The sequence below is a fragment of the Giraffa tippelskirchi genome, chromosome 12 (genome assembly GCF_054371585.1).
Source record: "Giraffa tippelskirchi isolate mGirTip1 chromosome 12, T2T-mGirTip1v1.2.pri, whole genome shotgun sequence".
In the NCBI taxonomy this organism is placed as follows: domain Eukaryota; kingdom Metazoa; phylum Chordata; class Mammalia; order Artiodactyla; family Giraffidae; genus Giraffa; species Giraffa tippelskirchi.
In genome coordinates, this window is record NC_137286.1 from 101,879,760 (window position 1) to 101,892,786 (window position 13,027).

The 13,027-nt window shown below is 52.3% G+C and overlaps 1 protein-coding gene across 8 annotated transcripts in view; it reads left to right on the forward strand.

Annotated features, from left to right (window-relative positions):
- The window catches only part of SLC7A1 (solute carrier family 7 member 1), a 62,351-nt gene that overhangs the window by 43,322 nt on the left and 6,002 nt on the right, over window positions 1-13,027 (forward strand). For all 8 annotated transcript variants that reach the window (XR_014071082.1, XR_014071083.1, XR_014071084.1 and 5 more), the window contains 9 exons: window positions 791-949; window positions 2,604-2,778; window positions 5,462-5,583; window positions 6,081-6,303; window positions 7,000-7,139; window positions 9,634-9,736; window positions 11,608-11,825; window positions 12,031-12,197; window positions 12,790-12,898. Coding sequence is in view for 5 of the 8 variants with exons in the window: in XM_081549331.1 (XP_081405457.1) it covers window positions 791-949; window positions 2,604-2,778; window positions 5,462-5,583; window positions 6,081-6,303; window positions 7,000-7,139; window positions 9,634-9,736; window positions 11,608-11,825; window positions 12,031-12,197; window positions 12,790-12,898 (1,416 nt within the window). In the remaining 3 variants the exon portion in view is untranslated. The remainder of the gene's footprint in view (window positions 1-790; window positions 950-2,603; window positions 2,779-5,461; window positions 5,584-6,080; window positions 6,304-6,999; window positions 7,140-9,633; window positions 9,737-11,607; window positions 11,826-12,030; window positions 12,198-12,789; window positions 12,899-13,027) is intronic.

Consider the following 13,027-nt stretch of genomic DNA (forward strand, 5'->3'; position numbering starts at 1 on the left):
TCTTGGCCATTGAGCGAGGGGGGTGCTGGACTCCACACCTGTGGATGTTTCATGCGGTCAGAGCCTCGGGACCTGTGGTCTCCCCAGACCTGGTACAGAGCAGCAGAGGTGGCTGACTCTGGCAGGGGCGAGGCATGAGAGAGCCACTTGGCTGCTGGCGGGGGGGCCAGCCCCAAGCCGATGTCCTTGCCTCCCCTTCTGGGAGGCAGGCCCTGTCAGCTCTGCTGCTGAGGGTCTTCGGGGAGAAACGTGGCCCCCTACTGCAGCCCAGGGGCGGGTTGTAAGGTTCCCTGAAAAAATCCTGTTCCCTGAAAAAATCCTGTCCCCAGGATTTTTTTGTTACAGTGAAATAAAATAGGTAGAGTTCAGTACTGTCAGAGCGCCTCTTTGTGGTCAGGATGGTGTTATTTTGTTAAATTTTACTATGATTCAGTTACACGTAGGTTCAAAACACACGGTACACACACACTCACACACACACTCACACACACACACTCACACACACACACAGTCACACATACACACACACTCACACACACACACATGTTCGTGCTGGTTGTGATAGAGAATGCATCTCGTCCCAGGCCCTGCATCTGGCTTCTCTGCAGACTCCGACCGGCCCTCCCTTTTGAGTCAGCACATCCTGGGGTGTTGGGGCTGCTGCAGGGTCCCCTGCTCCCCAGCACCCGCAGACTGTGAGCCCCCGCGGGTGCTGCGGACGTCAGGCTAGACGACAGGTGCTGTGTTGACTGTTGCCTTCTCTTCCATCTGATGGTGTGTTTCTCGGCAGGTACCTCGAGTGTAGCGCGGGCCTGGAGCGCGACGTTTGACGAGCTGATTGGGAAGCCCATCGCGGAGTTCTCGCGGACATACATGGCCCTGCACGCGCCCGGGGTGCTGGCCGAGAACCCGGACATATTCGCCGTGCTCATCATTCTCATCCTCACAGGTACAGCCACACAGGTCGGGTGCGTCAGGGGTGGGGACCAGGGGTCCGGGGTGAGGCTCAGGCTCCTTCCTTTTCTCCTTCTCCCATCCCCCCATTTTCTTGTCTTCTTTAATTGATGCAGACCTCTTTTTTTTTTTCCACAATGGCTTCTCAGAGATTCACATAGGGTTGGCCTATTGAATAGGTCAAGTTGTGTGCTGTTTAATTAAAAGAGACTCTCAGGTGTTTGCATAAGTGTTGTGGAGTAGGATTTCCTTAGGGCTGCGGGCTTTGTGTATAGGTGACCCAGGAATACGAGTTCTTCTGACTCAGCAGATGACCATTTAGAAAGAACGACATGGAGGAAAAAGATCCGACGCTCACTGCACCTTGGGGTTGGAGACGGCTCAGGTGGTTTGCACCCAACCAGCTGGCAAAACACCCCCTTAAATAACAAAGTTTCCCCACAAAGTTGCTGGTATAGGACTTTTAAATTGCAGATGAGGCTTGAACACAGCTGATGGCAGCTTCTTCTTAATGACATTGACCCGAGTGTCAGCCACCAAGTTGGGAGTTTTGTTAATATAAACATTAAGCAGAAACACAGATAAATTCTCTTTTGAGATTAGAAGATTTTGGATGGGTTTTAAAAACATCCGTGCCTTATTTTACACACCACGTATTTGAAATCGTTCTGCACAGGGCCAGTCTCAGCAGTATGTCTGGTCCAGCTGGCAGGAACACGGATCAGAAATTAAGTCTGCACAAGTGACATTTTCGTAAGCACAAAAGGGAGGGAGGCTGAAGAACAAACACAGGGGAGAGTGAAGTGTTCCCTGAATTGCTCCATGCCCTTCTAATGTCTGTATTTCAGGAATCAGTCTATTACGTAGAGCATCTTTTATGTTAAAACATGTAAGAGACGTCCAATCAGATCATGGTCCCGTGCCCCTGGGCACCTTCCCTGACTCTTTCCTTGCCTGGCCGAGGGTTTACCGCAGAAGTGTGTCCTGTGTTCCCCAAGGCGGGCCTGCAGCCTGTGTAGTGTCACATGTGCGTTTATCACCCAGTATGTTTTTATCTCGAGTTTTTGAGCTAGAGCTGGTCTGGCTCAGACGTTCTACATGCACTGAGTCCCAGGAGGGGGACTCCATGGCAGGACCCCCAGGTGGTCGTCACTGTGGACACTGCTAACACCCCACAGAACCTCTGAATGATTCCATGTCTGGAGAACTCTTTTTCTCTCTCGAGAAACTGAGCAGAGTGTCTCCTTGGAGGAAATGAACTCCCACCCACTGGGACCACCACTGGGTGGTTCTCAGGGATGGAGGTGCGGGGAGAGGCTCCCTTCATCCCAGGGAGGGCTTTGCTATTGAGGGGGGCCGTTGGCTCAGACGTCCCCAGCCCTGCTGTCCCCGGGATGCTCCTGGTCGTTGTCTCAATTCCTCAAGGTGGCTGGAAGTCCAGCCCTGATGGCTTTGTTCAACACCCTGCGGACTTGGGTTGTTTTGATCCCTGCTTCTAGGATGAGAGTCACTGCAGCCTCGTTCCTCTTCGGAGGTTTGACGCTGCTCAGATTCTTTTAACGTCACCTTGTCGTCTCCACCCCCACCCCCAAGGGACTTGCTGGCCCGAGGTCAGCACTGAGCCCGTTTCTGTTTATGCCCTTTTGCAGGACTTTTAACTCTGGGTGTGAAAGAGTCAGCCATGGTCAACAAAATATTCACGTGTGTCAACGTTCTGGTGCTGGGCTTCATCATGGTGTCGGGGTTTGTGAAAGGATCAATTAAAAACTGGCAGCTCACAGAGGAGGACTTCCGGAACACGTCGGGTCACCTCTGCCTGAACAAGTGGGTGTCGCTCTGACTCTGGGAGTGGTGTGGCCAGGGCGGTCCTTGGCTACCACAACACAGTACAGTACAATCTTTGTTGAAAAATGTAATTTGAGCTAGGATATTTTGTTATTACTGAATTGGTTTTTTTTTTTTTTGCAGTCAGATAGCTGAGGATGTTTTCTTTGTCTGAAATTTGTGTTTTCTTGCCTTGTATTTGACTGTATGTTGTACAACACAGGAAGATGCTGGGGGAACGGTGGCATCTCTGGATGCTGATTCCAAAACCCTGCCTTGGTGAGGACTGTGGTCGGGCTCGGACAGTTGTCCCTGTTTCCCCGTATCCTGTTTGATGATCGAACCCTGAATTTCCTTTTCGGAAAAGATATTCCTCTGCAGTACCACGCGGATGCTGCTTTCTTTTGAAATGCCTTCCTATCTGATCACCTCGAACAAAGAAGAAGTCGGCGGAACTTTTTATCTCAGGCGTTCTTCAGAGTAGTTTCTCAGAACAACTAAAGTTATCACAAGGCGACGATGACAACCTCTTTCAGTCCCACTCCACGTGGGCCGCGTCAGCCCTGAGATGCCGTGGCCGCAGCGTCCTTCCGTATTGGGCTCAGGACGCCCAGGGCTGGAGGCAGGTGACCAGCCAGCTCTCCACCCTGTGCCTTTGCAGGCCTCTAGGCACGCCCTTCGGAGAAGGCAATGGCACCCCACTCGAGTACTCTTGCCTGGCAAATCCCATGGATGGAGGAGCCTGGTAGGCTGCAGACCATGGGGTCGCTAAGAGTTGGACACAACTGAGCAACTTCACTTTCACTTTTCACTTTCATGCCTTGGAGAAGGAAATGGCAACCCACTCCAGTACTCTTGCCTGGAGAATCCCAGGGACAGGGGAGCCTGGTAGGCTGCCGTCTATGGGGTCGCACAGAGTCGGACACGACTGAAGCGACTTAGCAGCAGCAGCAGCAGTCACGCCCTTACCAAACAAGCTCACCTTGTTTCAGAAAACAAAAGCCAAACATTGGAATGGGTCTTTCTGACCTTTTTTTTTTTGGTCAGATTTTTTGATACATGTTAGGAGAAGGCAATGGCACCCCACTCCAGTCCTCTTTGCCTGGAAAATCTCATGGACAGAGGAGCCTAGTGGGCTACAGTCCATGGGGTCGCTAGGAGTCGGACACGACTGAGCGACTTCACTTTCACTTTTCCCTTTCATGCACTGGAGAAGGAAATGGCAACCCACTCCAGTATTCTTGCCTGGAGAATCCTAGGGACGGCGGAGCCTGGTGAGCTGTCGTCTATGGGGTCGCACAGAGTCGGACACGACTGAAGCGACTTAGCAGCAGCAGCAGCAGCAGGGTCCAAGGATGGAGAACAGGGAGTTCTAATTTTGTTTACAATTCTGTTTTAATTGTGGCTAAAGGTTAAACTGGTGCTTTGAAGAGATCCTCCTAAAATGCAGTGGCTTTACAATGCTATCTCAGCTCCAGGAATGATCAGTTGGGGGTGGCTGGCCAGCATGGACACATGCAGGCTTTCAGGGGCCCAGTCGTCCGCCTTGCTGACCCATTATCCCCAAGGACACAGTGTGGTCAGAGCTGGGCTGTGGGTGGGTACAGGCACGACCCAGCTCTCCCACCAGGGGCCAGAGTGCAAGGACCGTGTGCTCAGATCTGGAAGACGTGGCCCTCCTGCCCACGTTCCCCTGGCCAGAATCCAGTAGGGGGCCACATCCAGCTGCAAGAGAGGCCAGAAAGCTGAGTGGTCACATGTCAGGTTGACCTCTGATTAAGGCCCGGATGCCTTGCGTGTCCTCTGATGGCCTTCTCCGTGGGCAGGTACTTACCAGCAGCTGATTCACTAACTGGAGCACAGACAGGAAACGAACCCATGAAACTAGCTCTAACATCATGTGGTCAACAGTTCAAACAAAAAGAGCCTTCCTTCTGGGGACGGAACTCGACTACAGAGAATTGAGAGCTTTTAATAAGTCACTCCCCAGCATTCCTGAGTCCTGTTCGTGCCAAATTTATCGGTGCCCGTTAATTCAGGGCGGAGTAGGGCCAATTTGAAATATGCTTTGAAGTAACCCAGTCGACTCGGAAAGCTTCACGGGCCCCCTCACCAGTCACTGTGAACCGGTGAAGAGCTGAGCAGAGATGACGCCTCCTGTCTCCTGGTTATCTGTCTAGATTTAGTCTTCTTACTGTTTTTTTTTTTTAATTAATTAATTTATTTATTTTATTTGGAGGCTAATTGCTTTACAATACTGTAGTGGTTTTTGCCATACATTGACATGAATCAGGCATGGGTGTACGTTCCCCATCCTGAACCTCCCCATCCCATCCCTCAGGGTTGTCCCAGTTTGATGCATGAAACAGGGCATTCATACTGTTTTTGAAGAGACTGTCTGCCAGCTGATGGGATTTCCTGTCACTGGTCATCCTCGCTCTCTGTCTCCCTGCGGTGACAACCAGTGCTGGCCTCTGGCCAGAGAGGCGTTTGTTTCCCGGCCCCTTGGTCACCAGTGGGGTCCTGGAGTTATGTCTGCCCACGATCCCGGGTCCGCTGTCCTGCCAGCCGGGGGATGCTGCAGGGCCAGGCCCAGCTGAGCCTCGAGGTGGCCGTTGGGGTGGCTCCTCTTCAGGACCACAAAGCGGGGGGCTGTGGCCCTGACAGCGGCTCTCTCTTTCAGTGACACGGAGGAAGGGAAACCCGGTGTCGGTGGGTTCATGCCCTTCGGGTTCTCTGGCGTCCTGTCGGGGGCAGCCACCTGCTTCTACGCCTTCGTGGGCTTCGACTGCATCGCCACCACAGGTAGGCCCACTGCCCTCGGGACACCTAGGCGCTTCTGATTCCCCTCCCCCGGGTGTGTGCGTGCCCGCCACCGCCCGTTTGCTTCTGAGTGCCCTAGTGTGCATTTGCACCTTCCTGCCAATCCCCCTTTCATCGCTCCCCAAGTGGCCGGCCCGACAGGAAGTTGCCTGCCTGTCCCCTGCGGGCCCGGGGTGACGGCACCGTGGCTGCAGCTGACAGCAGACCCCATGTGTGCTCCAGGGGAGTGTGGCCACCGAGTCTCCCGTAGTCCGGGCTCTTGAGGGGGCCAGGGTCTCAGCCTCCAGCGTGTTCCCTTTTCCTCGCTGACGCTCAGCGCAAAGGCTGAGATCACCGTCCCTGGGCCCGTGGGTGTTGTGGTTTGTGGTCTGAGGGCCTCTCCCCTGGGTTCCCTGGAGCCTGGAAGGGCCCTAGCCTCACAGGGCCATGAGCTGCAGGGTGGCCTCAAGCCCTCCAGCTGAACTCCTTGCGGCTTGCAGGGGAGGAGGTGAAGAACCCGCAGAAGGCCATCCCTGTGGGCATCGTTGCATCCCTGCTCATCTGCTTCATCGCCTACTTCGGGGTATCGGCCGCCCTCACCCTCATGATGCCTTACTTCTGCCTGGACAAGAACAGCCCCCTGCCGGACGCCTTCAAGCATGTGGGCTGGGAGGGCGCCAAGTACGCGGTGGCCGTCGGCTCCCTCTGCGCCCTGTCCACCAGGTGAGGAGCGGAGATGCTCAGGAAGGCGGGTGTGCCGTGAACACTCCTCTCTCCCCTTGAAGCAGAGTCCAACTCAGCCCCAAACATGGGACTTCTCCCCTTGGGCTGCTCTTGATCAATCCCTGAGGCTGTCTTTGTGTTATGGACATTTCATCTCAATAGCCCGAGGCCCACGTGTCAGCATCGTCAGCTCAGCAAGGGCTGCTTCTCTTGTCCCTGACTGAGGCCACTGGCTGGACCAGGCCACCTCTGTGAGCACCGTCTCTGGCCCTTATTTTGGCCATAAAGCAGAGGCTATCATTAAAAAGGAGCAAGTGCTGCAAATGCCTTTTAATGAGAATCATTTTGCCCTCATGCTTCCTGCTAGCCTGTACACACAGGAAACATTGTGGACCTCTGGGAGATCTTCATGAAGGCAGTGATGCTTTTCTTTTTGATTCAGCCAGAGATAATCTCAGGAATAACTACAGAACGTCTCTTCCAGAGAACTGTGTCTAGATGCCACGCTGGTTTACGTTAGACGTTTCCCACTCACACACATGTGCAGACTTGCTGCAGGTGCTCCTCCAGGCTCGGTGTGTTGAGCTGCGGGCTTCCCAGGTTGAAGCTCGCTCTCCTCAGTGTGAACATCTGTTGCGATGCCTTTATTCCCCCGAACTCTCTTTATGGACGTGGTTCGCTTTTCCTCCCATCTAGTCTTTTAGGTTCCATGTTTCCCATGCCTCGAGTTATCTATGCCATGGCTGAAGACGGGCTGCTGTTTAAATTTTTAGCCAAAATCAACGACAGGACCAAAACACCGATAATCGCCACCTTAACCTCGGGTGCCATTGCCGGTAAGAACTGGAATCTCCTATCCGGCATTTTAACAGTTGGGTTATTACTCCCTAGGGAAATGTCTTGACCTGTGCCGGTCTGAGAGAAGTTGCGACTGGTCTTTTTAACGTTTGTTTTTTACCCTTGGAGTCTGGCTTGTCGCAAGATAACTGAGTGCCTTTTGACAAAAGGCAGATGCCAGTTTCAGAGAGGATGTGCTGGAATTCTTGAACAGGTTGCATTTTTCAGTGATTACCGTCTCACTGGACTGAGCTCAGCATGCACACTGTCCCTTCAGAGCTGTGTCTTTCCCCTTCCCCAGCTGTCCCTGAGTAGACCTTGGTGGGATGAAGTCCTTCATGGTACATGCCCTGTCTTGTCGGTGCTGGAAATTCACCGTCTGTGTGTCTTAGCTTGTGAATTCTCTGGGAAGCGAGACTCCCTTATGATCAGCGTTTTATAAAACGTGCCACCTGTTCCCCAGGGGACACTGAGGGTGTGACTGGGGTAGCCCTCCACCCTGAGCTTACGACCAACAAATGGCACGACTAGAGGAGGAGGATCTGACGGATCGATACCAGGTCCCTCGCCAAGAGCACAGAAGGGAGCGGAGGGCTGGGAGCCCTCGGGCCTCTGTGCGCGCCTTGACAGCCAGGGCAGCCCTGGAAGGAGACCACTCTTGGTTTTCTGTTGCCTCCTTGAGTCGCGTTTCACAGCCCAGAGGCAGGTGTACAGATGAGAGGCGGAGGCTCAGAAGGGGGAAGTGAGGATGCACGCCCAGGGAGGACAGCAGTGGTTCTCGGTTCCTGGTCTGTTCTGGGGCCAGACTGGCTGGGTCCTCCCAGCCCATGTGTGGAGCAGGAGGTCTCCGTGGTGAAAGAGGACACATACCAATCACAGTTGGACCTCAGGGACTTGTCAGATAGCCACAGGGGAGGCGCTTGACCCTCTTAATGAGTGAATTGTTAATAGCATTCACACCCTTAGCAAAATGTGCTTAGTTTTATGGATCAATGTTGTTTAATGAAAGGAAGCCAGTTTTTCTTATTTCACACACGTGCTGTATGAGTGTGTTCTTGAGCGTGATCGCTGTGGCCAGCGATATGTGTCAGTATATGACCAGTGTGTTTAAGGGATTAAGGAATTGGAAATAGCAAGTGTTTTTTCTTTTGTTTTTTCAATATTTACATGTAATGTGATCATACTGAAGACTGGCCTTAATTTCCTTCCTGTGCTGATTAAGGGAGATGAAACTATAATCTTTAAAGCCACTGTAAATTTCTTGTATCACCAGACCAAGGGTTTGCCCTTTCTCTTTATTTGGTCAGAGTGATAAATAAGTCTTTAGTTTTCTAAAAATCACCTCCCATGGAAGAAGTTTGGCTCAGGTTTCTCTGAGTGAGGACGTAAGCATTTGATACACACACCGTGGGTGTTCTAATTATCCAGTAGGCCCTCGCTGCTCTTTAATTCTGTTAGTTAACCTTAATTTGAATTTGCTTTAGTTGCCATGGTTTGTGTGGGCTTGAGAAGTATTTGTGGAAAAGTAATGGCTTCTCGTTTATATTTCAACTTGTGTTGATTGCATGTGATTTGAAAATATCCCAAAGTAGATCCAGCCAAGTTATTTTTTAAATGGGAAACTTGACACATATACCCACATAAATAGATGTGCATACACTTATAAAAATCTAGGAATGAAAAAAAAAATCTAGAAATGATTTTCAAAAGAGACTGCGTGTTTTGCTTTGCGTTAAATGGGGTCGTGGTGAAGGGACTGGTATTGTTTTGGGAATAACATCACTTTCCATGCCCGCCTTCTGGGTTAGGAGTCTCTGTGAGCCCTCCCTGGGCACAAGACTTGCCCTCACCCACCTCATCATTGTTGCCTCCTCATGCAGGCCTCAGGTGATATGCTTGGGAAGACCAAGGGGCTCTTTGGTCTACCCTGTTCAGTGGCATATACCTAGCACCCAGTGACTGGCATGCTCATGAGTGCCATTGAATGATGGATGGGTAGATAATGGATGGATGATGGATGGATGGTGGATGGGTAGTGTATAGGTGGATGGATAGATGTTCATGTCTCTCTGTGAGTTTGCATAGTGTAGAGGAAGACATACTTCCCCAGAGCCATAAGAACCTAGCTCAGTGCCCGACTTTTCCACTTATTAGCTGTGTGCCCTTAGGTAAGTCTCACAACATGTCTGGACTTTGCTTTCTCTATCTGTAGTGTAGGGATGGCTGGCAGAATTGCCATGGGGGTCAACAGGGTCATGTTGATAAAAGTGCTCTCTCTATATAAATGTTATTTATTGTTACTGTCTGTTGGGAGCTGTGTATGTGGTTTAACCCCGAGCTTTCCTTCCTTTTAAGCAATGCTGCTGTGTTTCTTCATGGAAAGGGCTGGCAGGGGGAAGGGGAGGCCCTCCCGGGTGCCTGGGGTCATGTGTGGGTGGTGGCTCTGGCTGCCAGTGTGTTCACCCGTCCTGATGATTGTCTCCTCCTCCCCAGCGGTGATGGCCTTCCTCTTCGACCTGAAGGACCTGGTGGACCTCATGTCCATTGGCACTCTCCTGGCTTACTCTCTGGTGGCTGCCTGCGTGTTGGTCTTACGGTAGGTGTGGCTTTCTGGGTTCCAGGACAGAAGGGCAGACGCCCCCTGCCAGCTTCCTGCTACCAGTTCGTGTTAATGATTTATACACTGTAAACTTGAGGCTGTGGATCATTCCTTTGGGAACTGCTTGGGAGAGGGTGGGACCTGGTGCTTGAAAGTCTGGTTATAGAGAGTAGCCTTGAAAGGAGGCCGAGGTGGCTCGACCGCTCTCTCTCTCTCACGTGCTCTGATTTTTCTGGCTGGATGTCCGGAAGACAGAGACAGGTTATCAACTTGACGGCTGGGGGCTGGATCTTTGGATCAGAATTTTTGAAGGCTGAGGGTAACGATCTCAATTTGGACCAGAGACTAGGGACTCGCCCTGGTGGGTACGGGGAGAGCTGAGGACACTGTGATGCTTCCGTGGAGGTGAGAGTGCCGTTTACAGGGCCTGGAGGGCCGGGGGTGATGTGCAGGAAGACTCTCCAGGTTCTGCTTTGAGTCTCGTCCGGACGGGGCCGGCCCTGTGGAGGGCCACGACACAGCAGATCTGGGCCAGGGCTTAGTGTCCTGGGGTTCTTGGCCGCCACAGTGCCCGTCTCTCCAGGCTCACCCTGCTTCAATTTTCCTTTGCTCCGGGAGACAGGGCTCTGCTTCCTTGCTCCCAGGGGTGACCCCAGGTAGCATAGACACCCAGTGTGGTCTCCTGGTGAGAGGCCCCCTACTTTGCAGGGCTTTAATCTTGCCAAGCCATGGATTCCATCCCTAACATGCTCTGCAGCTACCGTCCCTGGGCTGAGCCTCAGTAGTGGCTCTGGAGAATCAGCTCGAGCTAGTGTTTCCGACCACGTGTTTCTTCCCAAGAGCTCAGTGCTACAGTCTTCTCTGAGTCTCCCCTAGCCTTCTTGTTAAGTGAGTCAGTGAAAAAAAAATGATGAAGTATCTTCATACCCGCTCTTAGATTATATGCAGAATAATGCATAAAGCACTCCGTGTTTCCAAGCTGGTGGAGGAGATTCGAGCTCTGTTCCTTTTGGCTGGGAAGATAAGTAGCCTCATTTAAAATGAATGCTTCACTTGCAGGTGGCTTGTGTCTTGGAAATCATGCCTTAGGCTTGGTCCTTCACCCAGCTTTAGAGACTTATTTATCCCAAGGCACTTAGAGTTTTTAAATAAATTGATCCAATTAAATCATGCAAACAGAATTCCTCAAATCCATCAGCCTGCAGACACGTTTCTCTGGCGCTCTGCACAGAATAGGATCCTGATATGATTGCTTTCTGTTTCTGTCTGTATTTTAGCTTCCTATAACCATAGTTTTGTTGTGAGTGGACTCATATCTTAAGGGCCAGTGCTGCTTTTCAGAGTGAGAGAAACTGTTTCAGCACCTTCCTCTGGGCTGGTTCATGGTGGAGGTCAAGTTGCCTCAAAACAGAGACATAAAAGGAAGAGGATATTGCCCTGAGGCAGGAATGAGGCCCAGGTCTCCTCTGTTTCTATTTGCGGAGAGTTAGTGGTAAAGAGCCTGCCTGCCAATGCAGGAGACATAAGAGATGGCAGGTTTGATCCCTGGGTCTGGAAGATCCCTTGGAGGAGGGCACAAAAACCCACTCCAGTATTCTTGCCTAGAGAATCCCATGGACAGAGGAGCCTGGTGAGCTGCAGTCCACAGAGTTACAAAGAGTCGGACATAACTGAAGCATCTTAGCACACACGCACGTATCATTCTGACCATCTTCTTCCCATTTTATGCCTTGTGTCCTAAGCAGCTTCCTTTTGAAGAACAGTCTTCCTTTTGAAGAATGTTCCTTACTAACAACATGAGCTAGAGTGTGTGTACTTGTGCTGAATTAAAGCCTAATCTGATGGCTAAACAATATGCTGCCTCACAGGTATCAGCCCGAGCAGCCCAACATGGTATACCAGATGGCCAGGACTAGCGACGAGCTCGATCCAGTTGACCAGAATGAGTTGGTGAGCAGCAGTGATTCTCAAACGGGCTTTTTACCGGAAGCAGAGAGGCTTTCTTTGAAAACCGTACTCTCACCCAAAAATACGGAGCCTTCCAAATTCTCCGGGCTAATTGTGAACATCTCAACCAGCCTCCTAGGTAAGAGCCTGCCCTTCCCTGTGCGGTGTTTGGGGTCTTGCTTGTCCCCAGGAGGATTGCGATGTCAGTTATTCTTCCCTAATTGGGATTGGTGCTTGCAGAGATGGAGCCCAGCCCTCCTGGGGTTTTGGGAAGAACTGATTTGTCTGTCTGTGGGAACCTGGGGAATGACTGAAGTACGGTTTTCTCTGTCTGTCCCTCTTAGCACTTCTGGTCATCACCTTCTGCATGGCAGCTGTGCTTGGCAAGGATGCCCTGGTGAAGGGGGAGTTGTGGGCAGTCTTTCTACTCATAGGCCCCGCCTTCCTCTGCTCCGTGGTCACAGCCATCATCTGGCGGCAGCCTGAGAGCAAGACCAAGCTCTCATTCAAGGTAAAGAGCTCAACCTGACAGCTGGAGGGACCCACCCCTGGGAGGCCATGATCCTAGCTCTCCTGCAGGAGGCCACCCTGCCCCACTGGGCTCCGGCAGGCCTGGGTGTGGGGAGTGAGGTGCTTGCTGGCCAATCTCAGGGGCATGTGAGCCAGGCACAGACAGCGCTGCTGAGAAAGGCCGGCCCCTGGCCCTTGGGTGGGGCGGTACCCCGCATCCTGTAAGCTTTTCATAAGTAAATGTCTGCCCTGGTGGATCATGTGTTGTTACCAGGCCTTGGAGATGACCAGGGCCTCTGCAGGCTTAGAGTCTACAAATAATAAGATCATTCAGCAAGCTCAGAAGTGAGACGCCAGTTTACTGTGGCAATTAGTGTTGCTCAGAACAAATTCCCACCTGTGAGGGTTTGCCTGTGGGGTGTATTGGGGTTGCTGAGGGGATGGGGGGTGCCGGGGTGGGGCCTGGCACTCAGCCCCTCCCCACACAGCCCTGCCCATCCAGATCAGGCCTGGGAGGGCGCTCCCCTCCGGTGGTTCTGCCGTCTCACGCCCTCTGCCCGTCACACCTGACGCTCCGCCACCTGTCCCCGCAGGTGCCCTTCTTGCCGGTCCTTCCCGTCCTGAGCATCTTCGTGAACGTCTATCTCATGATGCAGCTGGACCAGGGCACGTGGGTCCGGTTTGCCGTGTGGATGCTGATCGGTATGTGAGGCGTGGGTTTCAAGGTGACCAGCACGTGGTGTCCCAGCCTCTCTCAGGCCCCCCACTCACCCACTTGCCCCCTCCCTTCCCGTGCCCAGCAGCTCGTTGTCCTCTCTGCTACTGGCCAGA